The 24,412-nt window shown below is 44.2% G+C and overlaps 2 protein-coding genes across 6 annotated transcripts in view; both read right to left on the reverse strand.

Moving 5' to 3' along the window:
* Positions 1 to 242: 242 nt before the first annotated feature.
* vps54 (VPS54 subunit of GARP complex) lies at positions 243 to 18,224 on the reverse strand. Of its 5 annotated transcripts, none has more exons than XM_036940668.1 (24): positions 18,069 to 18,224; positions 16,290 to 16,457; positions 15,618 to 15,862; positions 15,132 to 15,216; positions 14,929 to 14,963; positions 14,551 to 14,682; positions 14,055 to 14,440; positions 13,560 to 13,686; positions 13,353 to 13,400; positions 12,829 to 12,936; positions 12,514 to 12,569; positions 9,081 to 9,177; positions 8,243 to 8,604; positions 6,220 to 6,349; positions 5,818 to 5,999; positions 5,589 to 5,701; positions 4,689 to 4,752; positions 4,458 to 4,563; positions 4,243 to 4,330; positions 2,587 to 2,708; positions 2,378 to 2,458; positions 2,152 to 2,259; positions 1,839 to 1,933; positions 243 to 1,547 (listed from the first exon to the last, which is right to left on the reverse strand). In XM_036940668.1, the coding sequence occupies exons 2-24, from the start codon at positions 16,429 to 16,431 to the stop codon at positions 1,442 to 1,444; spliced, it is 3,018 nt and encodes a 1,005-aa protein (XP_036796563.1). In that variant the 5' UTR covers positions 16,432 to 16,457; positions 18,069 to 18,224; the 3' UTR covers positions 243 to 1,441. The 5 variants fall into 5 exon arrangements, with proteins under 5 accessions (XP_036796563.1, XP_021412969.2, XP_021412971.2 ...); XM_021557294.2 differs by having other exon boundaries at positions 16,290 to 16,461; positions 18,069 to 18,221; XM_021557296.2 differs by having other exon boundaries at positions 16,290 to 16,481; positions 18,069 to 18,190.
* Positions 18,225 to 20,294: 2,070 nt separating this feature from the next.
* The window catches only part of LOC110486013 (E3 ubiquitin-protein ligase pellino homolog 1), a 47,527-nt gene continuing 43,409 nt past the window's right edge, over positions 20,295 to 24,412 (reverse strand). Inside the window, exon 7 of the mRNA XM_021557303.2 lies at positions 20,295 to 22,202. Coding sequence (XP_021412978.1) covers positions 21,615 to 22,202 — 588 coding nt within the window. The 3' untranslated portion in view covers positions 20,295 to 21,614. The remainder of the gene's footprint in view (positions 22,203 to 24,412) is intronic.

Raw genomic sequence — 24,412 nt, forward strand, 5'->3', positions numbered from 1 at the left:
TTTAAAACTAGAATAGTTTAGTGGCAAATCAAAGGTGTGGCCTCTGATGAAGAGCCCATCTCAACACTCCAACCCTGTTCCTGGAGGTGTTTGCTCCAACCCTAAACTAGCAATTATCTGGATGGAGCGTATCTCTCCAGGAACAGGGTTGGAGAACCCTGGTGTAATGGTTCTTGTCTGGATGATTCCATCTCAATCAAGGGCAGCAGATGGACAGAGAGAAAAGGCCAAAGTAGAAATGCTTCCATATTGTCCCATGTTTTATTCAGTTTCCTGGGATTCAAGACAAACACTCAGGCATGCGGTCAGATTTTCAGTTTGCCACACTTTCTTACCCAGAGTGCCCAACAGTCATACGCTCACAGGCACTCAAACAGTATGCTATTTATCAAAAGTAGGCACTTTTGAAGTAGACCACTTTACTGGATGGTGCTTTTTGTTATATACACCAGTAGATCCTCACAGTGTAAGACAGGCAGTGAATAGAACTGGGAAACAAGACTTTTGGTTGGAGCTTAACTACGTTAAAAAAGACAAACCAATCAGAGGCTAATGTTCGTTCATGCTTCCAAGAGATAATAATGCTTTAAATAGAATTACTTAGTTCGGGCATATAGTCGCATTGTGTTGAAATGGCTCACTCTTACTGTACAGACAGCACAGTAAAGGTTTAATTTAGTGCCATGGAAGGGAACACTAACAATTGAGGATTGGAAGGAATTTGTTTGCAGATGTATTCAGTGCAAATTATGCTCCATCTGAAGCTGTGTTTTTAGTCAACTTAAATGCCATTTAGCTTAAACATGGTCTGAGTGTGTCAAAGTGGCCTTGTTATTCCTTACTTCGTTGACCGACGCAAGAAAAACTATGCTTTCAACCTGAAAATAAATAAAAAAAATCAGTTCTCCAGTAAGTGACATGTTCTGAACCATGTCAGCATTTCAGTCCAATCATTCATCTGTTTTTAATAAGTCATCTATAGTTGAATTACAGTGTGATGAGGTAACGGGCAGCAGTTGCATCCTAAAGGTGTCTCGTATCTCATTGTAGCCCCCCCAGAGAGGTGCTCTTTAAAAAAAAAGCCCATGTCAGTGTCTGAAATGGCACCCTATTCCCTAGATCATGCACTAGTGGTACACTGTATAGGGAATAGGGTGCCATGTTATGTAGCCTGTCCTACACAATGGCCGCTTCAGTGTTTGGTCCCACACCGGTGCTGCCTGGGGGAGTTTCTCCCTTGAAGAAGCACCACTACCAGACCTCCTCCACTCTCTTTCTGTACACAGACAGCGTGGGCTTCAGTGAGATCCCTGGGCAGGCTGGCTGCTGGAGGTGCAGTCTCTTTACAACAAGAATCTGAGTTAGTTTCTCCCCTCCCTCCGGGGTGGGTTAACAAGGCGTTACACACTGTAGGTAGGTAGGACGACTACTACCCCCATCATCACCTCTTCTGCTCCCAGATCTCAGCCATGTTCAAGTCTAGCTTCTCAAGTGTCCTCAGTGATTGAACATTCTCAGTGTAAAACGCGACATCCACCGTCACCAGCCTGGGATGGGAATCAGAGAAGTGCTTTCAAGTCATCAACAAGTCCATTGAAATGGTCTTTTAGCGACAAGAAGCTGTTTTATCAGACACATTAAGCCTAGTTCTGGACAAATGACTTTCATTAGAGATTCTCCGTTGAGCATGCTTTTTAGTCCAGGAGTAGATTTAATCTGTGTGTTTTATTACTATTTTTGGTATGGTCAAGCAGAGAACTGTAGGACACATTTTTGGGGCAATATTACAGAAATGTTCTCTCTCAACCCCCACAGAATCCGAGGTGAGAAACACTCACCCGTGTTGAGGTCCACCGTCGTGGTGCACCCCGAGACGGGCCAGCTGCCTTTTAAGGTGCATTTTAAGGCTGGCATTGATCCTCAGGAACAACATCTAGGCCCAGAGAAAAAAACAAACACACAACGTTACCCTCAAAACATCTAGTCAGCTGCGAATGCAATGAAAACCACCTGGACCGTGCCCAGTATGTTGAGAATAGCAGTAGAATTAACTACAGCGTCGTCACGTAGTACATTGTATTATTCATTATTACACATTTGAATAATTAGAAGTCATTGAATAGGATCTCTGTGGTATTATTGGCACATTACCTGTGCCTGTTCCTCAGGTAGCAGCTCGTAGAGGGCTTCATGCATTTTGGCCATTTGTTTACAGACGTTGCGAAAGCAGGCCGACGGCATGGGGGCCTTGACTTCATACTGGCGGGAGACGAGATAGATATGTTGACACACTGACGTTGCTGTAGCCAATCTTCTATAGTGGTATAGTAGGTTAGACGGGGAGAGTTTGAGAGTGGTTTGGACCTGTAGAACTCACCTTAGACAGCACCTTCTCAAACATGCTGTCCATGATCGACACCAGTTTAGCGGAGATTTCCGCTATGTGATCGTTGTAGTCCTGCCCCCCCCCCCAAAAAAGAAAAACGTTTCTTAAAACTCAAAAGGCCTACACGTCGTGTCACTCACAGTGTACAAGTGAATCTCCGAACTAGAGTACTGTCCTCGTGCGTGGAGGTCCGTGCTCACCTTAGTGATGTGGTCAAAGTGCCTGAGGACGCTGTACTGCTTGGGCGTCAGCTTGGTCTCAAAGTGGGCCCTGATGACGGGAATGTAGTGAACCACCAGCTGAAGACAGCGAGAGGCCAGGGCTGAGGAAAGACACACACTATGGTTATTTCTACACGGACATCACAGACAGGAACACACGGCTAATACGAATGTGGAGGTTACCCTGTAGTGGGGCAAAACCTACGGTTCATAGCAAAGCACTGGGTTGTGTTCAGTAGGGCACACTCCATAGCGAGACAATTTTAAAATGTTTTGAAATGGAAAATGAAATTGCTCGTCTTATTGGACACGCCCAAGTAGTACATTAGGAGAGTATGTGAGTGGAGTTGAGCAGGATTTGTTTCATGGAGCAGTGACAACTCCTAACCGCTCCACTAAAAACTCACTCCATTCAACAAACACCCGTTGATTTGTGAGACTACCGGGACCTACCATTTGGTTCTGAAGTATTGAACACAAACCATATGATTGGAATAAAAATGAAAAAGGTGTATGTAAAAAGTGCACATATTAAACAGCATATAAACACTAAATAGGACAGGGAGCCTAAGAAGGAACCAAAATGAATGATTTATATTAGTTCAAGGCTATAGCCTACAAAGAAATACATTGTGAAGCATTTGCGAGTGCGACACAATTGGCTGGTAGGGACATAAAGCCCTCAGCATTAAATCATTATAGTCTATAAATTGCGCAGGCTGTGACTTATTTAGAATTCAATACAAATTAAACAAAAATTTACTTATTAGTGCCTTTGAATGTATTTTTTAGAAGCACACGTTTGGCCAGTCTGTGGTGTCAGGAGAGCCGGCCGGCAGCAGAGAATAGAGCCACTGGGGATGTTAAACACCATTTTGGCCACTCTTACCAGGCTGGGCAGAGATGCAGTTTTTTTTTTTTTCTCCCCCCCTTCTATAGGCAGGCCTAAAGGTTTTTAGGTAATATAACCCAATAAAAATAGAAAGCTTATTGAATAGATAATTAAATTCATTTTTGTTCTGACCCTTTATTTAACTAGGCAAGTCAGTTAAGAACAAATTCTTATTTACAATGATGGACTCGGAACAGTGGGTTAACTGACCTTGTTCAGGGGCAGAACGACAGATTTTTACCTTGTCAGCTCGGGGACTCGATCCAGCAACCTTTCGGTTACTGGCCCAACGCTCTAACCACTAGGCAGGTAGTGGGGGTTCGAGCGTTGTGCCAGTAACCGAAAGGTTGCTGGATCGAATCCCCGAGCTGACAGAGATCAGATTTTTAGTTTAGAAATAATTTGCTACAATGACACATCGTTCCTTTCTTTCTTTAAGCATGTAGTAAAGTCATGCTTTAGGGATACGTGTCTTTTCCGATTCCACAATGATTCTTTAGTTGTGGACACATCACCACACTCGCTCTCTTTGTAAGTCACCTTGATTCAGCATGTGTGTTTTCTCAGTTTCTTCATTAAAATATTTACAGAATTAACGCAAGGGGCTCTAGATAGCGTCGCACAAGTAGGCTACAAATGCATGCTGGGCCGGGCATGACGTGAGCGCTACTGACGCGCCAGCCTCTGGGAATCTCACGCCGCGCTCCAGTCAAATTGGGCACGCTCCAGCTCCGCGTACATACCCAGGTTTTTAGTGGTGATGGTCTTGAGTCCCACCACTTGTAGTGCTCCTGCCCCCAGGACCAGTTGGCAGCTCCGCGAGTTGAAGTGCTGTCAGAGAGAGAGAGGGTCAGGGACCATTCAATACAACATGGCAGTTTGTTAGTGGGATGCTTGCCGGGTAAATGTAGCCAACTCTCAGACCATCCTTCTACCACAGGGGGTGGTGTGTTGTTACCTTGAGTAGGTCTGAGAGGCGGGTGAGCATGTCTGTGGAGATGGAAGGGATGTCGTTGACACACTGACAGTACTCCAGGAAGATCCGGATTAGTAGTAACACCGTGCTGATGAGGAGGAACACAGAGGTCACCAGTCAATATGGGTCGCAATCATTTTTCCCTACATGCCTTCTGTTTTGAATGTGGGAGTGGAAAGGCGGATTAATCGTAGTTAGTAAATCAAAACTCACCCGACAACAGCATATTTCTGGCCATCAATGTGCAAATAATCACTTGGTTTCCTTTCTTCTGTGCCTGGTGTTGAGAAGACAGAAAATAAACTCAGTCAGTCTGGGGACAGACAAATATTTTGGGGGGACTGACCATCGGGAACCTGGAATGACAGTTGTGCAGAGCGTGGGTCAGTGACAGACTATGTTAAACATGGTATACAGAGCCTAAAATTCACTTTGTGGTCTACCAGCCACTCAGGTCCTTTACCAGCCAAAATATTTTTGCCATAATTAAAAAAAAACAATGATCATGCTTTGTAATGTTTCTAAAAACAAGAAATGTATTAGTACGAACTAATGTGGTATATTGCTGAATTTAATTTCATGTGATCTGAGTCCATAATATCAGAGACAAAATGTTCAGCTGCCCCTTTAAGTGTCTCTGAGATTTGGGATCTCTCCCTTTGCTATCGGTTGAAGCAGCAGACGCAATCCAACGTCGAAAAACAACCACGCAATGTAAGTAACCCAACAAAAACGAGGACAAAGTTTCACTTTGTAAACTTGAGTAAATTAGACCAACTTTCACAGCGCCTCTAAAAATGAATCTATCAGCACTTAATTCAGTGTGCACAGCTCACCTGCCAGGCAGTGTTACAGCGAGAGGTGGGATATAGGATTCCTATTTATTTGAGCGATTAGCAGTTATGAAACGGAACAGCAGAAATACTTTATATAAACAGCTATTGCAACATTTTCCGTGCTCATACTTGACTTTTGACAATGTAATGCTTGCACTGTAGATCCCTGCAAATGGACCACCCGCCAACATGGCTGGTGGAATAGACACTTACCTGCCAAAATCTAAATCTACACGTGGGTGGCGGGTGCTAATTTTATGCTCAAATGGTATATTACCTTGGGGTTTGCGTTCGGGTAGTGTGATCCTGCCATCTGCTATGGAGTTAACCAGGTCCTGGAATTCTGCAGGGACCTCTGCCTGTTTCCACCGCTCATTGTCCAGCAGCAGACTGGAGATGAACACACACACACACAGTTAAGATAAACGGTTTTCAAGTTCCTGAAGTATTGCACATCTATTCCCTAGTAAGGTGTGTGTGTGTGTGTACACTCTCCAGTCTAGTACCTGAGCTTGGTCTTACGCTCCTCGTGGAAGCGGTGGACAAAGCGGTTGGCCTGGCTCTGTAGCGCCCCCCTTAGGGACACACTGCGCCTGCAGCACAGCTCCTCCGTGTCCCTCACAAAGCCTTCCACCGCCTGGGACAGAAACACAAACTCGGCCGAGCTCAGACGCTCCAGGGAGCCATCCTGGCGAAAGAGAGAGAGAGAAAGTGATTATTCAAGGTTACAAAACAGGAAACACTACCAGGCAGCGTTTCGAGTTATTCCCATTTTACATGGTCAATTCAGAGCACCAATGGAAATTCGAACCCTGCCTGTACAGTCACACACAAAGCCAGCTGAGAGTGCTTTGGTCATGCTGCGTGTTGTTTTTCCTGTCATGGCATGCGTTAAGCTAGCTAGCTACCTTGGCTCTGGCCATGAGGACTTTGACACAGCGGTCGTGGCTGACGTCTGAGGCGGTGTAGAGCAGCTCCTGGATGTTATTGGCCACGCGGCCCAGCTCCAGGTCACTGGGCATCATGTCCTCACTGGACCTGCAGCCGGACAGACAACACAGAAATACAATTACTAGAAAGACACTTTTTTTTAGACATTCTATTTCCATTATACAGATGGCACACCATTTTTTTTTGTCTACTACAGAGTATAAAAAGGTCCCAGCCGGTCCCAACCTTTAAACATATATACGCTCATTGGGCAGTTTATTCGGTACAGCCATCTAGTACCAGCCCACCCCCCCCCCCAGCCTGAATTCCTTGGGGCATGGAAATGATGCTCAATTGGTATCAAGGGACTTAACGTGTGCCCCACACCATTACGCCTGTACCGTTGACACCAGACAGGATGGATCCATCCTGGCTTAAACCAAATCCTGACTGTCATCAGCATGACACAATAGGAACCGGGATTTGTTGGGAGCACGCAATGTTTTTCACTCCACAATTGTCCAGTGCTGGTCATCGTGTGCCCACTGGAGCCGCTTCTTGTTTCTAGCTGATAGGAGTGGAACCCGGTGTGGTGGTCTGCTGCAATAGCCCATCCGTGACAAGGACCGACTAGTTGTGAGTTCCGAGATGCTGTTCTGCACACCACTGTTGTACTGCGCCGTTATTTGGCCGTTATTTGGCCTGTTACCTTCCACGATTCTTGCCGTTCTTTTTCGACCTCTCTCGTCAACGAGCTGTTTTTCACCCACAGGACTGCCGCTCAAAGTCGCTTAGGTCACTCGTTTTGCCCATTTATAACGTTCAATGGAACAGTAACAGAATGCCACGATGCATGTCTGCCTGCTTTATACAGCAAGCCACGGCCACGCCACTCACTGTCTGTAGGTCCAGTTTTGTGTATGGGGTGGTGTATCTAAAAAAAAAAAAATGTCCAGCAAGTGTATGCTTCCATCATTTGTTCGAACTGGTACTGGGCTACCTTGAGACGAGTCTTGTGAGGTGTCATAGAGAGACTCACCTTTCCACAGAGGGGTCATATTAGTGTGTAGCCCAAACTGTTTGGATGCTACAGACAGAAGTTGGCAGATCGGCAGTAGCGACTTTAGACGAGTCCCGTGACGCTTTGTGGGGGTCGTAGGGAAAAATGGTGTTTGTGAGTCTTTATATAAAAAGGGGTCATGTAGGCCAAACTGTTCGGACGCTACAGACGTTTGTGAGAAGAACGATTTTCGGGATGTCTCCTGGTCTAACAAACACTGCTGTAGCTCGGCCAGCTTCCGCCGCAGAAGGCTGACATCGGAGGTGTAGCTCTAGCTTAAACAGGGGGATTGTTTTATTATGTCAACTTGATTTCCAAAGGGGAGCGGATATCGACTCTAGGGTTAACCATGGCAAAATGCATAGAATCGCCGGAAACTTGCTTTAAAACGGCTAAATGTTCTCTCAGCTCCATGGTAGAATGTAGAATTGCAGAAGATTAGCTATAAAAACCACATTTCACACAGTCAATTAAGAAATGTGTAGAATTTCAGGAAATTAGTTGAACTTAAATGTCTTTACACCACCAAAATGGGGGCCTCAAATGTTCTCAAAAATGTTGCCTGGCCAACAGACCGACTGCCCAACCCACCACCTAAGCCCCTTTTTGATCCAGAATAACCCTGTATTCTCTGGTTGGGGTACACTCACACCATTCAAACACAGAAAAGCTGCTTTTAAACATACTTCCTTAAAACATTTTGGAATGAAAACTATTTCGCGTATATTGTAATTAATTACAGGTCATATTTGAGATAAATCTGGAAACACTGGACAGTTACTTTGATTTCCTGAGTCACAGCTGAATACAATCTTTATCACACTGCCTTGCCAACCCAAACTTTACTTTGGTGGAAAAATAACCAGGCCAGCACAGTATAGCCTGACTCAGTAGTGTTAACAGTGCGTGTTTGTGGTTGGTGAAGGTGGTGAGTGACTCACGAGATGCCGGCGGCTCCTCCTGGCTGGAGAGCGTGTTCCCTGCTGGAGGACGACTCGGTGGTCCCTGAGGCGGAGTCACTACCACAACCATCCAAACGTGACAGGGCCTGCCTGGGCCCCACCGTGGAGCTCTGCTCCTGGCCCCCGCCTGCCCCCAGGTTCAGCTGGGCATCATTTAGAGCGTCGCTGATGAACAGGCCCTCGTGGGTGAGGTAGGCCAGTTCTGCTTCCCCCTGATTGAGAGGGGTCCCTGGGGCCTCAGCCAGGCCCCCCGCTGCAGCCGCAGCCCGCTCCAGCAGACGGCTCTTCTGGTTGCTGTCCAGCGCCTCCAGCACCACATTCCTCACCACACTGAGCGTTGCCTGGATGAGGACATATGGTTCACTTCCATTTAAATTCCAGTCAATTCAGAAAGTAAACAATACCAATTATAAATGTCCCTCATTGAAAAGCATTGAAGATAATTGGTATTTCAGTGTACTTCTTGAATTTAAATGGAATTGACCCCAACCTTGCTAACTACACCAGATAAATAAAAAGGCACAGATCATCAACTTCTGAGTCCTACAACGCGCCAGTAAAGTAATGCACTTTAAACAGCTGATTTGCGCGTCAACCAAAGAGAAATGTGTAGACACTGCCAAAATAACAAATGCTAGTGTTGTTCTATTCTTCTATGCCAATTTATATAGCAAGACATCTAACTACCTTCCATTTTCTTTACCTCATAATACACCTTTTTCAAGTATTCTATTCAGCAAGAGGACAATTCCATAAATCCCATTTTGATTCAATCAAACCAACCGGGATTGTATTTTTAATAAAGTATGATCCTCACCTTGATCCTCTTCAGGAAGAGAATGAAGTTCTCAAAGACGGACTTCAGCAGCTCAAACCACTGGGGGAAGGTCATCAGACGCATCTGGTCTGCCAGCCTGACCAACCAGAAGCAGAGAGAAGGGTCTTATTATAGCAAAATGTTTTGCAACAGAAAGAGGTTCTTCAATCCTTTAAAATGGTCTCTTGAAAAACACCTAGAAAAAAATGTTGCCTTAAATTCCTATTACTAAACAACTCAAACAAGGTCTTTCTTTTCTTTGCCAGCTTGATGTTTATTTTGGATATAACAGGAGAGTCATACCAGCAATGCCATATCAGAATGGTAATTTGCATAGCATTTTTATTCATGTGAACAATATATTTTTTTACTTTAGGTCTGCTTCAATGGCTTTCATAGGTAGGTAAGCATTGTTAAATGAGGACTGATGTCAAATTATGGTAATTTTATATGTCCAAAACATTAATATTCAATTACATTCAAATTCATGCGTTTTCAAGTGGTGTATAGTGCCAAGTCCCTCAAAATGGTTGTTACATTTCTAAACGATCCAGGTTTTTCCACATGTTCAGACTACATTGAGAAAATATGACAACGTGCAGTTATCATTATTATTATTATTATTATAATATACACAACTTTAAGTCTGAATATTGATGAATTGACCCCATGGGTCATGAAATGTGGTTTAACCAATTTGTTGCCCAGTAGTGTTGTCAATTGAAATCATATTTTTTCACCAAAATAAGTTTTTTTTTTTTATTTAAAAAAAATAAATGTACCCCATTCTTAGTCCAAAGTGCTTAAGTAAAGCCCTCACTGTCAATCAGAAACATATACCAGGGTCAGCCTGCCAGCTGAAAATATCTGCCTGTGTGTGTAGGCTACATGCACGCACACACACAATGTCTTCAATAAAAAAATGTAGAAGTACAACTGTTTGTGTCCAATTATTATGACTTGGATGAATTCAGACCACATTTTACGAGTAATCAATGCAGAAATCCAGGTAATTCCAAAGGGTTCAAACATTTTCTTGCAACTGTATATACGTACGCACACACACACACAGGAAAATCCTATGTTTGGCTTTAAATGATGCAGGAGGGCTGGGGAGTTGAACAATCAAGTTTAATTCAAATGTTTTGTTCATATCCACTTCTAAATCCATTGTCAAAACAAAACCGATTTTGGCAGAACAGGGTTGATCGGTTATTGGACATATTCAGGTTCTTCCAGTTGGTGTCTAGTGAATACCACCCAGGGGTATTGTGATGATAAACTTTAACAACATAGCAGATAGAAAAGTACAAAAATAAAAACGGACCAAATTCAAAGATTTCATTTCAAACCTGGATTAAATTGGGATACGATCAAGTGCATTCGGAAAGTATTCAAACCTCTGACTTTTTCCACGTATTTTTATGTCACATCCTTATTCTAAAATGGATTGTTTTTTCCCCCTCATCAATTTACACACAATACCCCATAATGATAAAGTAAAAAACTAGTTTAGACATTTTTACAAATGTATTAAAAATAAACTGAAATATCACATTTACATAAGTATTCAGACCCCTTACTCTTTACTTTGTTGAAGAGCTTTGGCAGCGATTACAGCCTCAAGTCTTCTTGCGTATGATACTACAAGCTTGGTACACCTGTATTTGGGGAGTTTCTCATTTTCTGCAGATCCTCAAGCACTTTCAGGTTGGCTAGGGAGCATTGCTGCACAGCTATTTTCAGATCTCTCCAGAGATGTTTGATCGGTTACAAGTTCGGGCTCTGGCTGGGCCACTCAAGGACATTCATAGACTTTTCCTGAAGCTTCTCCTGCATTGTCTTGGCTGTGTGCTTAAGGTTGTTATCCTGTTAGAAGGTGAACATTCGCCCCATTCTGAGGTCCTGTGTGCTCTGGAGCAGGTTTTCATCAAGGATCTCTCTGTACTTTGCTCCTTTCATCTTTCCCTTTATCATGACTAGTCTCCCTGTCGCTGAAAAACATCCCCACAGCATGATGCTGCCACCACCATGCTTCACCATAGGGATGGTGCCAGGTTTTCTCCAGGCGTGACGCTTGGCATTCAGGCGTGAATCTTGGTTTCATCAGACCAGAGAATTTTGGCATTCAGGCCAAAGAGTTGAATCTTGTTTTCATCAGACCAGATAATCTTGTTTCTCATGGTCAGAGTCTTTAGGTGCCTTTTGGCAAACTCCAAGCAGGCTGTCATGTGCCTTTTACTAGGGAGAGGCTTCCGTCTGGCCACTCTACCATAAAGACCTGATTGGTGGAATGCTGAAAGATGGTTGTCATTCTAAAAGGTTCTCCCATCTCCACAGAGGAACTCTAGAGCTCTGTCAGAGTGACCCATCAGGTTCTTGGTCACCTCCCAGACCAAGGCTCTTCTCTCCCGATTGCTCAGTTTGGCCGGGCAGCCAGCTCTACGATGAGTCTTGTTGGTTCCAAACTTCTTCCATTTAAGAATGATGGAGGCCACTGTGTTCTTGGGAACCTTTAATGCCGCAGACATTTTTTGGTACCCTTCCCCAGATCTGTGCCTCGACACAATCTTGTCTCAGAGCTCTACGGACGATTCCTTTGACCTCATGGCTTGGTTTGTGCTCTGACATGCACTGTCAAATATGGGATATGTGTCTGCCTTTCCAAATCATGTCCACCCTACTGAATTTACCACAGGTGGACTCCAATCAAGTTGTAGAAACATATCAAGGATGATCAATGGAAACAGGATGCACCTGAGCACAATTTCGAGTCTCATAACAAAGGGTCTGATACCTTATTTACAAGTTGTTTTTTAAAATGTTTTATTACATTAGCAAAAACTTCTAAAAACCCGTTTGCTTTGTCATTATGGGGTATTGTGTGTAGATTGCTGAGGTTCTGTATTTATTGAATCCATTTTTGAATAAGGCTGTAACGTAACAAAATGTGGAAAAAGTCAAGGGGTCTGAATACTTTCTGAAGGCACGGTCTGTCTCTCTATTTATGCAACAATGAAAATTCAAGAACACAAAAAGAAAACTTGCGGGGCCAAATCAAATGATCTGAAGGCAGAATTTGGCCAGACTGTTGAAGAGCCCTGTCCCTAAACAATACGTTTATCTGACAATCTAACGTACGCCCTCATAACTAGATTTCCACAACCAGATTGGTTTCACAGCCCTCGCGTCATATTCCAAGCGCTCCTTTCAATGACAGATTAACGCAGTCTAACTCATTGTTGTTGTTAAGACAACCATAACCAACTGGTTTAGCTTTCTTTCCTTTGTTGAGGAAGGATTCTCAGAACACCAGGCCATATTTTGACCACACCTCCAGTGCATTCGGTAGATATTACCAGCAGCTCAATGTGCTCAAGCAATTACAAACACATTCAATGTATAGCTGTATATAGCTAGCTGTACTACTCACTTTGTGACGATGTCAGTGTCGATTTCTTCAATCTGTGACACCGAGTCGACAACTGACTGTGGGATAAGAGTATGTTACTTTCCATATCTGTTTTACCAACTCAAAATGTATTTCTCATTTGATAAAGGTATGCTAGTTCAGGAATAGACCAAAAAAGTGGAACTCTGAGAGGGTGCTGGAGGAGAGGTTTGGGAAATACCCTTAACATGTCAAAACCCTTTTCCCAATTTCACCATAAATGTTTATGATCATGAAGTATAAGTCTATTCTCTGATACTGTGTCTGTCTTCTCTGATACTGTGTCTGGTCTTTTACCTGCGTGACGATGCTTTTGGCTGCTAGGATCATCTCGTCGCTGTAGATGTCCAGAAAATCCAGCTTCCGCTGCCTGAGCAAGCCAAACACCAAAGACTCCAGCCTGTCCTGTATCCCCCGACACACACACACACACACAGTGAGCAATACTATAAAGCCAAATAATTCCAATCAGAGTAATTCTTCACTTCAAGAGATCAATTATGATAAGACCAATTCATCAAATCAATTACAATAAACTAATAAACAAAGAGATTCATATTTCAAACCAATTAAGACAATGATTTCCGCATAACGAAGATAATTAAAATCCCCTTCAGAGTCATTCAAAGTTACCATACCCATAATAACAAAAAGGCAATTGCCAATTGTGCTACTGAAATGTAAATTAGGTTGACGATTGAAGAGATCAACACATTGATGTTTTCCTCTGATCTGAACAAACTATACAGGAGTACCCAACATGTGCCATTTTTATTCACTTGATTCCAAGTAGCAAACTTGTTCGGAAGAGTCAGACCCACCTTTATTGAGACTGAACGTTTGTATTGCATCTGTGAGAACAGTGACCACTGTGACAAAACACAACCTCAGTTTGGTGCTCCAACCACACCTACACATTCTCAACATTTTCCATTTATGGTTGAACTCAAGCTATAGGGTTCAAACCACAACTTCATTCAGATGTAAACATTGTTTTATATTTATTTTTTTATCTCAATGGTACAGACCTTCTCCATGACCTGTCCGTCGTCCTCCAGACTCCTGCTGAGGTCACTCCTGGAGTACATGCTAAAGTCCTCCACCATCATCTTGTCTATCAGCTTCTCCATCTCACACAGCTGCGAGCCCAGGTGTCTGCAGGGGGGAGACAGGAGACGTCACAGGGTCCAAAGGCCACACTCTGAATACACAGAGTATTTCACGATGGGACTCGTGTTTAAAATGACTTATATTGACATGAAACTCTGTGAAAAGTATTCTGACTAGAAGTGGTGTGTACTTTAAACTTTCAGCATGATACCGTTCTGCAACCACGCTATATTTGTGCTTCAAGCTTACTCACAATAAATAGTTGGCGTGGACTGCTGCTTACTCTGATTTGATGTATGTTGTTTGTCTCATATGAGTGTCAGCGCATGTAATCAGACAAGTGTCACCACTGTGTGCGTCGATAGATCTGAGTATGTAACAACAAACATGCTACACACACCCATCCCCCCCACCTGAAGCTGTGTATCCCCTGCAGCTCCTGCTGCAGCACCTCCTTAGTGGTGGCGATGAGCTCCAGGGCCCCAACGAACTCCGAGGTGGAGAGCAGCAGCTGCACAGTGGGCTGGCTCTGATGCACCGCCGCCATCAGCTTCAGCTTGTTGTGCAGCCGCGCGCAGTTGGAGCGCGTCAGCGCCTGCCGCAGTGCCCGCAGCGGACCTTCGCACATGATGCGTTCGATGGCGGCCGTGCGGCCCCGGAGGACTGCCACGGCGCGGGCGGTTTCGGTGAGGCGGTCCTGGAGCTCGTGCTGGGAGGACATGGCGTGGAAGAAGGCCTCGGAGCGCAGGGAGATCTGGCGCGCGATGCTCACCTCCACCACGTCGAGGTAGTGGCTCAGCTGAAGAAAGAGAGGGATGGAGAGAGGGAGAAGCCAACAACAGGAAACATGACGGTGAAGCAATGAAACAACGCAGGACATGACAATTGTTCAAGTTTTCGCCGTCTCACCTTTTCCTGTAGTAACCGTGACGATGCCATGTCCCTGCTGCTCTTCCGCCCAGCGCTGTTGAAGTGTGACCATGGTAGGACCGCGTTAAAGGTTGTTGGGTCGTCTAGTGCAAAGTCAGGCTTCATGAAGATCTGTTTAAGCCAGACATTAGGCAGATATTCATTTTGGAATCCAGAACAAAATATGTGTGCTGCTCTGTCTAGACAAGGGAGATATTAATACAATTAAAAATATATATTAAAAAGTTTACGGTATTAATGACAGTTTGAGGATCATGAAAGCATAGTGTCAAATCAAGGGGACGAGACAGTTCAATAGGGCTCTAGAAATCCCCACAACTCACACATATACAACCCAAAACAAGAGGAAGTAATTACCTTGGGAACCTGCTCCAACTCTGTTCTTGATTTGTCTACGAAGAAGAGAAAGTGAAAGAGCATATTAGTTGAATCAACTCACTTCAACACTGAAAGGAAATTTGAGATTTGACCAAACAAATAAGATTGATCTGTCCGTATGGTCCAAAATAGATACGGTAGGCCCCAGTCATTATGGTGCAGAGCTGTTTAATATTGCATACCGTGGTTGTTTGTGATGCTGGAGACCGCATCCAGCTCATCCTTGTTGGGACAGATATTCTTGCATCGCTCATGGATTTTCTCCCTCTACAGAGAAACACAGACACAATTTAGTTTAGGCCTAATAGCTTATACAGTTGAATTATAGTGGATACATTTTCTTAGTGCTATTTCGACCATGAGTAAAGGGAAGAGGACAAAGTCTTAGAAATAGCTTAAAAAGCCATGTTCATTACATTCAAACATTAGAAAGAGGATTTGACACCTGGACTGTGTTCATCAGACACCAAACAGTCAAACTGGAAGGGACTATCTGGACTTGCCCAATAAGAAATGCACATTTTTATTTTTCATTGCAATGTGTTTTTAAATGTTTTCTGTTGCATGCCCTAATGAACACAACCCAGGCCAGACAGTGGCCTCTACTTCTGTCCAATCTACTGAATAATTCAAACTGAATGACAGGGGCAGCAGAGTGCGTTGGTTACCTGAGCTGTTTCCTGCAGGTAGGGGCCAAAGTGTTCCTTTGTGATGTTGGGGAGGTAGAAGGAGGGCATGACTTCTGTCTCGGCAAAGTCCAGGCCCCAGGATTTGGTGAAGAAGTCAGACTCCCTCTTGGCCAGCCGTGGGTCGTTCAGCGCGGCTGGAAGGTTCACCTTGGAGTTGTACACCGTCCACCTGTGCTGGTCGGCCACCACCGACGGGCCCTCGCACAGCCCCCGGGCTGCCTCGCCTGCAAGGGCACGTGGGAAATGTAGTCAATAGAAACCTTCAGCAGTATTAAAACATTTCATGTATCTTGAGATGCATTCCATGGTTGCGCTCCAATTCTCTAGCCTGACCCACCATCCTCACCGATGCGCTCTTACTGAGGCTACCAATTCTCTACTACCCTTCACCAAGGAGTGTGCACTATTTCACTTCCGCTAATGCATTTAAAAGCTTTGGATTGGTGCGAGAATGGCTGGAGGGAGTGCCTTACACCAGTCCATTCCTTTTAAATCCATGAGGGAGAGTGTACAAGTGCAAACTTTGGGAGAGGGGTAGAAAATAGGACTGCAGTCAGCATATGGTTGATCAACAGTGACACAAGATTAACCTTTATAGATAATAATCTTGTAAGACTGCTGGCCAACCATAAATGTAGGCTAGTTCTTTACCCGTGGGCTCCTTGGGGCAGACGTCGGGCAGGGAGTGGACGGGCCTGTAGTGTCGTGAGGAAGGGTCCCTGTCCTTCTGGAAGATCCCCTCGCTGCCACCACTGCTGGGATGAGGCACTGGGGAGGAGCTGTGGGAGGCCATGGCATCGGTGCACCTCTCCACGGAGGCTAGCTGAGTTAGCAAAAATAGCTCTGAGTCAGAGAGTATCAATACAAAAACAAAGACATAGCCTAAACATTAATGTTTGCGGTAACAAAATAACAAAACCGGAACATCTGCAGAGTTCTTAGTCCAATGGCATTGCAAATAGGGACATAGAAAACTTGTGTCAGTAGTCAATCAATTCAGTCAATCCATTCAAAAGTCAGCCCATTTTTCTGTGCACGGCAATGACCTTCAGCCATTGTCACAAGTCACTAGTGTGAAGCAGAAGTGAAAGTGCAGATGTAGTGTCGCTCAGACAATTGTGGCTCAGAGGTGCAGTTGAGCAGACGTTAGGCTATAATCTGAACAGTGAGGAAAGCGATGCCTTTTGACTCACTTCCACTGTGTACTGATTCAGTTATTGCTTTGTCTGCATAACTAGCCCAGTCTACCTAAACCGAATGATCAAATTCAAAGTAATTCATCATTGGTGATTAAAGTAGAGGGTGCCTAGAACAGAGCCTATGTTAACTAATATAATCAGACTAGAAGACAGTGTTGTGTCAGCAACTGAGACTATGTTTAACTGCCTACAGGAGCGAAGATCCTTTGTTGTCTAATCTGTCTGTTGAAAAGATTAGGGTGAAAGGTGGGCAGGTATCATCTACCTATAGGCTACAATCAGCTCCTGTCAATATGGATGTGGTCAGTTTCAGTAACATACATTGTCGAATGCAGGGTGAAATTAGAAAACAAATGATTTACACCAGAGACATATAGTACACGTCTGTCATATGACTGACTTACACCAACGTCACGTGCATCACGTTAAATAAAAATAAAATAAACACATCACAAGACACTGAACAGGTCATTGGGCAATGACATCGTAGCTGCCTATATCAACAACGTCAAATGTTAACGCATGTAGCTTGCTAACTAACTGGACAGCTACAGTCAGCCTAAATTCGCTAGCTTATTCCCTCGCTAGCTTGGATCAAAACTGTACTATGCAAAATGTCAAGAAAATATAGTCAGCTATTTCTGCGATTCAGATAATGTTCCAACTCCACCAGGGATGATGTGGTCAATTAACTAACGTTAGCTGGGTAACTTATCTGATCAGATGACAGTTTTAACTTACATTAATCTAGTTAGCTAGTTAACGTTATTTTACTTTTTAAATAGCTAGATAACTGAGTAGAGGGGTGCTAGACAACTGCAGCGCCTTAACTATCTCAGGAGGGGAACAAGGTAGCACGATAACTCTAGTTAGCTAAGTAGGTAACGTTAGCCAGTTACCTACTAACGTTATAGCTAAATATGAAACACCGCCGTCCACATTCGCATTTCCCCGTCATGCGGCAACATTAACCGTCATTGACCATTTTTCTAATTACTCTTTACAGACGAGATACGATTAACTCTCCGAGCATCGATATTCGAGTAGCTATCCACGACCGCAGCGGCCTGAAGAGACCAGCTGGTTACACGTCGACTGATAATCGAAGCTAGCAGAACGCTAGCCCGACAGCCAAACAGAAACGGAAGCAGTCCACACAAATAGATGACCGCTGGGCTGTTGTTGTTGTTGAAGAGCAGACAAAAAAAAGAAGGTGCGTCATGTCTGGTACCTGTTGTTAGAAACACATTAGCTCTTGATTCTTCTTTCCACCATCACATTAGACGAACCAGGAGAAAACATCAAGCAAACCACCGCCGCCGGTACCGTAACCAGAATGCACTGCGCAAACAATCTTCTTCGAGTTCTTACGTGCATAACGATGCAGTCACAGCACACTGCCACAACATACTTTACTGCAGGGATAGGCGTGGGGGGCATGAGGGGCTGCAGTGGTTCGTGGCGTGGGGGTGCATGAGGGGCTGCAGTGGTTCGTGGCGTGGGGGGGCCATGAGGGGCTGCAGTGGTTCGTGGCGTGGGGGGCCATGAGGGGCTGCTGTGGCTCCTGGCGTGGGTCTGCGTACCCACATCTATACAGCCCCCTCCCCACCTTGCAAGCAAAACATTTTAGTGTTACAAAAAAAACAAGTTAATTTCCTGCAATTTTACGCATTTTGCTATAGGGTGTAGAGAAAATGTTGTAGTTTTAAAGCAAGTTTGCTGCAATTCGACACATTTAGCCATGGGGCAGAGAACATTTTGCAATTGTACGACTCATTTCATGAAGTTCTACTCATTTTGCCATGGGGTGGAGAGAAAAGTGTGCAGTTTTACAGCTTATTTCCTGCAGTTCTACACATTTCAAACTTTATTTGTCACATGTTTTTATTTAACTAGGCAAGTCAGTTAAGAACAATTTCTTTATTTACAATGACAGTGGGTTAAATGCCTTGTTCAGGAGCAGAATGACAGGGATTTACCTTGTCAGCTAGGGGATTCGATCTAGCAAACCTCTCGGTTAACCACTAGGCTACCTGCCGCCCCACTAGCAACCTCTCGGTTACTGGCTCTAACCACTAGGCTACCTGCCGCCCCCACATGCGCTGAATACAACATGCCCTTAACCAACAGTGCAGTTCAAGAAAGAGTCAAGAAAATATTTACCAAATAAACGAAAGTAAAAAAATTATAAAAAGTAACACAATAAAGTATCAATAACAAGGCTATATACAGGGGGTACCGGTAACAAGTCAATGTACAGGGGTGGGGGGTCAATGTAAATGATCCGGTGGCCATTTGGTTAATTGTTCAGCAGTCTTATGGCTTGGGGGTAGAAGCTGTTATGGAGCCTTTTGGTACTAGACTTGACGCTGCGGTACCACTTGCCGTGCGGTAGAAGAGAAAACAGTCTATGACTTTGGTGATTGGAGTCTTTGACAATTCTTTGGCCTTTCCTTTGACACCATCTAGTATATAGGTCCTCCTGGATGGTAGGAGGCTTGGTCTCAGTGATGTACTGGGCCGTAAGCACTACCCTCTGTATCGCCTTACGTTCAGATGCCGAGCAGTTACTATACCTGGCGTTGATGCAACCGGTCAGGATGCTCTCGATGGTGCAGCTGTATAACTTTTTGAGGATCTGTGGACCCATGCCAAATCTTTTCAGTCTCATGAGGGGGAAAAGGTGCTGTCGTGCCCTCTTCACGACTGTCTTAGTGTGTTTGGACCATGATGTGATGGACACCAAGTGATGGACACCAAGGAACTTGAAACTCCCGATCCGCTCCCTGTTGATGTTCCTGTAGTCCAGCTCCTTTGTCTTGCTCACATTGAGGGAGAGGTTGTTGTCCTGGCACCACACTGCCAGGTCTCTGACCTCCTCCCTATAGGCTGTCTCGTCGTTGTCGGTGATCAGGCCTACCACTGTTGTGTCATTTTGCCATAGGATGAAGGCAAATGTTTGCAGTTTTTAATATGATAACTGATGATCAATGGGCCCCACCCCGGTTGGTAATTCCCCCATGCTTACTACAATTTTAGATAGCTGGCCGCTAGACTGACTTACCAATAAAAAAAAACGTTTAGCTGACTTGGGCTATTTGAGTGACTGCTGATGCGCAACCAAATTGCACCTTGTGTTTTCTATTATTAAGTAAGTTGAGACCCCGACTGAGTTCCTAAAGAAAAATACAAATATAGTTGCCCAATCTCCTACCTACTGCTTATAACTGACAATTTTCACATTCTCATAAGTGGCAAAAGTCTTTTTTATGTGAACTAGCTAGTACTGTCAATCCAAATGAATCCCGTGTAATAATAGGGCGAATGTCATTGCATATGTTATTTATTTCAGCTAAGTAAACCAAATATCTAGTATACATGAGTTCTGTCCAGTGTGGATTTGATGATCTTGGATTCCAACAGTGGACGGGAAAAAGAGCGAGGACTCACACAAATGTGAACAATTTCAAAGCTTTTCACTTTTATTCTTTGCAGTTGGTAAAAAATAAATGTGTTGTCTGCAACAGCAACCCTCTTTGCAGAAATAATACTCAACGTCCTGAATGAAGGCATCAGGCGACCAAGAGGATATAAAGCAGAACAAACTGGTAAAACATGAATGGAAGTTGGTTGAACGGTAAAGAACATAAGCTCTCGCACATTACTCAAATTCGGGTACCAATCACTGCGTAAATTAAGATCAGAAGGCGATACACGGGTAAATTAACATACACACAAACATAAACATAAATATTATATACACACTGAATGCAGGTACACATGGAAGATGAGAGGGGAAAACTTTCATACCATCTGAAAAGTCAATGTGTTTTAGGGCCACACTTCAATTGAAAGAAAAAAAAAAACTGATCACTTGCTTTGAACACAGTCTGGACATTCAGATATGGGTCATTGTCAACAAGTTTCCATCAGTCAATTCATAGATCTGTTTCTCCAGTCCTTGTTCAGAAAGGCAGAAGGGTACACAGAGAGAAAAGTGATATTATTTTGTATTATGTAATTCTTCCACTTCCACCTTATACCTACCTACGTGTTGATGTGGAGATTGATAACATTAAGATAGAGAACATGTTGGGTTTCATAGTAAAAAAAAAGGTACACGGCCATAAGCACTTTTTTTTTAATGCAATCGCCAAATAATGACTTAATAGGCCTAGTTTAACAACATGGGTCTTCATGTCTAAGAAAAAGGAGGTCATTCCAAAACAGTAGCTAGCATTACAAAGCATGCTTGTTTCTGCTACAATCACCTCGTAAGTTTCAGATAGAAAAAGAAATGACTATACTATAAAACGCCAAGCCACACACACACAGCCTCACAATGGATTTTGCATCGGAACATTACAAATCTGCACCTGTGGAAGAGTTTTCTGTGTTAGCATTTTTTCATTGTTAACATGAAAATAGAATTATAGTATCGAAAACAGCACTGCTAGAAAAAAGGTCACTTGGAAAAAAAGTATTCTGTAGCTCTCCAAAATATTTAAGTTAAGAAATGCTTAACAGTCCTTTAAGCTGTATTTCCACCATTCACTTGGTTATTGAATGGCCCTTGGGTCATGTTCATGAGCCACCAAACAGAAGAAAACTGTCTGAAACAGTGAGGGACTACCTGGATTTGTCCAATAAGAAACTAACATTTTCATTTTCTGTTGCAAAACATTTGAAAAGGTTTTCGGTTGTGTGCCCTAATGATCACAACCCTGGTAGTTGTTAAGTGTCAGTTGAGGTTTGGAAGGAGATCGCTGTCCATTATCTAGTCCAGGGGCCCTTGGAAGATGAGTCTGAGGTAGCCGCTCTCGCCGGCCAGCTGCTGCACGCAGAACGGACACGCGGCGTGGAAAGTGTGCGTGCCGTGTGGCAGCGGGATCTGGCTCCAGAACGCCGCCGTCTTCTCCGAGCACACATGACCGCACGGACTAAAGGCATGTGTGGGCGGTGCCGCGTCCAAGTAAAACCCCGCCTCACACCCCAGCCATAACGGTACATATGGCCCCCTGGTTCGGCACATGGGGCACTCCCTCTCACGGCCCACCTCCACCACCTCATCCTCGGGCTCCCGTCCTTGGCCTCCCCAGGCGTGGTAGCCGTGCACATGGCCGCATCGGAGGTAGGCCCAGGGCTGTTTCTCATCCAGGATCTCCTTGCGGCGGAGGCTGGGGAAGGCCAGGGTGTTGAAACCCACGGGGCACTGGGGCCGCCCGGCATTCAGCTCCTGCCTCAGGGCCTCCAGGTGCTTCACGGTGGGAGTGCGCGAGAGGCCCTCGGCCGTGCGCCACAGGAGAGTGGCGCCGCACAGGTCGATCAGCGAGCCATCCACCAGTTCCTGGCTCTCGCTCTCCACCTGCAATGGGAGAGAGGTTCAGGACAAGAGACACAGAAATATTAGAAAAGAGATGGCAAGATATTAACAGACACAATACAAACACATGCTCCACATGGAGTTGCTCTGCAATGTGTCAACGGTCCAGTAGACGGCAACCTACGGATGCCACATTTAATAGCTGTGGGGTGAAGGTGGGATCCTGGGTTCTCCATTAAGGCACTTAATGTAGTGCTTTTCATTTGTTTGGAGTGAGAAGAGATACTGTGAGTATATTATTTTGAGCATTGTCCTGTATTATTGGCCTTCAGTATGTACAGTGCCTATGTACAGTGCCTTTTGAGCATTGTCCTGTATTATTGGCCTTCAGTATGTACAGTGCCTTGCGAACGTATTCGGCCCCCTTGAACTTTGCGACCTTTTGCCACATTTCAGGCTTCAAACATAAAGATATAAAACTGTATTTTTTTGTGAAGAATCAACAACAAGTGGGACACAATCATGAAGTGGAACGACATTTATTGGATATTTCAAACTTTTTAACAAATCAAAAACTGAAAAATTGGGCGTGCAAAATTATTCAGCCCCCTTAAGTTAATACTTTGTAGCGCCACCTTTTGCTGCGATTACAGCTGTAAGTCGCTTGGGGTATGTCTCTATCAGTTTTGCACATCGAGAGACTGCATTTTTTTCCCTTTCCTCCTTGCAAAACAGCTCGAGCTCAGTGAGGTTGGATGGAGAGCATTTGTGAACAGCAGTTTTCAGTTCTTTCCACAGATTCTCAATTGGATTCAGGTCTGGACTTTGACTTGGCCATTCTAACACCTGGATATGTTTATTTTTGAACCATTCCATTGTAGATTTTGCTTTATGTTTTGGATCATTGTCTTGTTGGAAGACAAATCTCCGTCCCAGTCTCAGGTCTTTTGCAGACTCCATCAGGTTTGCTTCCAGAATGGTCCTGTATTTGGCTCCATCCATCTTCCCATCAATTTTAACCATCTTCCCTGTCCCTGCTGAAGAAAAGCAGGCCCAAACCATGATGCTGCCACCACCATGTTTGACAGTGGGGATGGTGTGTTCAGCTGTGTTGCTTTTACGCCAAACATAACGTTTTGCATTGTTGCCAAAAAGTTCCATTTTGGTTTCATCTGACCAGAGCACCTTCTTCCACATGTTTGGTGTGTCTCCCAGGTAGCTTGTGGCAAACTTTAAACAACACTTTTTATGGATATCTTTAAGAAATGGCTTTCTTCTTGCCACTCTTCCATAAAGGCCAGATTTGTGCAATATACGACTGATTGTTGTCCTATGGACAGAGTCTCCCACCTCAGCTGTAGATCTCTGCAGTTCATCCAGAGTGATCATGGTCCTCTTGGCTGCATCTCTGATCAGTCTTCTCCTTGTATGAGCTGAAAGTTTAGAGGGACGGCCAGGTCTTGGTAGATTTGCAGTGGTCTGATACTCCTTCCATTTCAATATTATCGCTTGCACAGTGCTCCTTGGGATGTTTAAAGCTTGGGAAATCTTTTTGTATCCAAATCCGGCTTTAAACTTCTTCACAACAGTATCTCGGACCTGCCTGGTGTGTTCCTTGTTCTTCATGATGCTCTCTGCGCTTTTGACGGACCTCTGAGACTATCACAGTGCAGGTGCATTTATACGGAGACTTGATTACACACAGGTGGATTGTATTTATCATCATTAGTCATTTAGGTCAACATTGGATCATTCAGAGATCCTCACTGAACTTCTGGAGAGAGTTTGCTGCACTGAAAGTAAAAGGGCTGAATAATTTTGCACTCCCAATTTTTCAGTTTTTTATTTGTTAAAAAAGTTTGAAATATCCAATAAATGTCGTTCCACTTCATGATTGTGTCCCACTTGTTGTTGATTCTTCACAAAAAAATACAGTTTTATATCTTTATGTTTGAAGCCTGAAATGTGGCAAAAGGTCGCAAAGTTCAAGGGGGCCGAATACTTTCGCAAGGCACTGTACCTCAATAATACATCAAAGAAATCTTGGTTTTGTTTCCGACAGAGTGCAGACCTGCTGTGACTAAACCCATTGAACCAGCATCCCTTCCTCTCATCAGCTCTCTGGATCCCCCCCCCCCCCCCCCCCCCTGGCCATTCTCGTGCCTCAGTTTTAAAGTTTAAAGGCCAAACCACATCATGATCATAATAACAGCATGTCTCAGACTCAGTCATTCCTCCCAAAATGACGGTGA

The sequence above is a fragment of the Oncorhynchus mykiss genome, chromosome 13 (assembly GCF_013265735.2).
Source record: "Oncorhynchus mykiss isolate Arlee chromosome 13, USDA_OmykA_1.1, whole genome shotgun sequence".
Classification (NCBI taxonomy): domain Eukaryota; kingdom Metazoa; phylum Chordata; class Actinopteri; order Salmoniformes; family Salmonidae; genus Oncorhynchus; species Oncorhynchus mykiss.

Excerpts from the sequence above, each read along its gene's own strand:
- vps54 (XM_036940668.1), bottom strand. The coding sequence starts at position 16,431 with ATGGCCTCCCACAGCTCCTCCCCAGTGCCTCATCCCAGCAGTGGTGGC. Across the intron at positions 6,000-6,219 it reads TCCTCATGGCCAGAGCCAAG|GATGGCTCCCTGGAGCGTCT; the intron begins GTAGCTAGCTAG and ends CTCTTTCGCCAG. Across the intron at positions 1,548-1,838 it reads GACGGTGGACCTCAACACGG|GCTGGTGACGGTGGATGTCG; the intron begins GTGAGTGTTTCT and ends TTCCCATCCCAG.